Below are 1,610 nucleotides of genomic sequence, written 5' to 3' on the forward strand. Positions count from 1 at the left end.
CTGAGTGAGCAAGTGAATGAATTTAAAAGGTCTTACATATACAATTCCCAAACTGAGATCTGAGAGGCAGTGTTAGAAGGTAAGCAAAGCAGGGTTTTTAGGAACTAATTAAATGAAAAACTTAAGGGAAGCACATAAAATTCAGTTTTCTTTTCTATTATTTTCAGCTGGAATTGACAGCAGTATTCCCTGAAAAGGATAGGTAACTGGTGTTATCTCCAGGTCCAAAATATCCAATTACTTGAAGTAGGACCAATAAAAGAAAGACCTATTTGAGTTCTGAGGCCTCAAAGAATAAAAAACTAAAAATTTTTTTTAAAAGAACGAAGGAAGGAAGGAAGGAAGGAAAGAAGGAAGGAAAGGAAGGAAGGAAGGAAGGAAGGAAGGAAGGAAGGAAGGACGGAAGGAAGGAAAGGAAGGAAGGAAGGAAGGAATAGTAGCTTCAGTTGTACACTGCCGACTGAAAAAAGGTTTTCATCCAAATAAGACACTCTATGCCTCGTCTCTAGTGAGACAGGCATTAGGCTCCCACAAGCAGCAGCTCCCATGTCCTGTAGCATGTGGCATCTGAACCTGGAGTGAGGAGTAAGCTGGCACCAAGCCTCAGCAGCTGAGATTCAGACTAGATGGCATTCCGTGGTGTGCCATTGTGTGCCAACGCTTTCAAGCTGGGGACACTGCTCTGGTGAACACAGCTCCTGTGAGAAGTCACACCCACTTCAAAAACCTCATGAATAGCTTTTCGGAAGCAGTGGAAGTTGTAATCTATCAGACCTGTAAGAAGAAGAAGAAAAAGAAAAGAATCACCCCTTCTTTATAACTGTTTTTTTGTTTGTTGGGTTTTTTTTTTTTTTTTTTTGTCAGTTGTGGGGCCTGAACTCTGGGCCTGAGCGCTTCAGCTCAAGACTAGCGATCTACCACTTGAGCCACAGCGCCGCTTCCAGCTTTTTCTGCTTATGTGGTGCCGAGGAATAGAACCCAGGGCCTCATGCATGCAAGGCAAGCACTCTACCACTGAGCCACCTTCCCAGTCCCTAAAACTGGTTTCTTTAGGGCCTCAGGGTGTACATGGAGGACAATTAATCTAACAGAGCTACTAAAAAGGTAAATATACTAAGTTTACAATAAACCCCAGAGTCAAGGAAAAATACTTTTTGAATTATAAACTCCCTTTTACCACTCTTCGGGCAGCCATTAAAGGACTAAAGAAAACAAGCAGTCAACCTAGCAAAACTGCTGAGTAGTGGTAAGCGGCAGAGACTGTCAGAGTTCTAAGTGGCCTGCAATGCCTCTTCAGGAAGGGCAGTTTACCAGTTCTGTGTAAGGTTTTTTTGTTTTGTTTTTGTTGTTGTTGGTCCGAGGGCTTGAACTCTGGGCCTGGGTGCTGTCCCTCAGCTCGTCGGCTCAAGGCCAGTTCTCTACCACTTCAGCCACAGCACCACTTCCAGTTTTCCGGTGGTTTCTGGAGACAAGAGTCTCACATGGGCTAGGAAGGTGGCTCAGTGGTAGAGCGCTTGCCTTGCATGCATGAGGCCCTGGCTTCGATTCCTCAGCACCACATAAACAAAAAGAAAAAAGTCGGAAGTGGCGCTGTGGCTCAAGTGGTAGAG

At 44.5% G+C, this 1,610-nt stretch overlaps 1 protein-coding gene across 1 annotated transcript in view; it reads right to left on the bottom strand.

The window, feature by feature from the left end:
- Nucleotides 1-367: 367 nt before the first annotated feature.
- The window catches only part of Rragc (Ras-related GTP binding C), a 22,977-nt gene continuing 21,734 nt past the window's right edge, over nucleotides 368-1,610 (bottom strand). The window contains exon 7 of the mRNA XM_013017004.1: nucleotides 368-774. Coding sequence (XP_012872458.1) covers nucleotides 623-774 — 152 coding nt within the window. The 3' untranslated portion in view covers nucleotides 368-622. The remainder of the gene's footprint in view (nucleotides 775-1,610) is intronic.

This window comes from Dipodomys ordii, unplaced genomic scaffold (assembly GCF_000151885.1).
Source record: "Dipodomys ordii isolate 6190 unplaced genomic scaffold, Dord_2.0 Scaffold33, whole genome shotgun sequence".
Lineage (NCBI taxonomy): Eukaryota > Metazoa > Chordata > Mammalia > Rodentia > Heteromyidae > Dipodomys > Dipodomys ordii.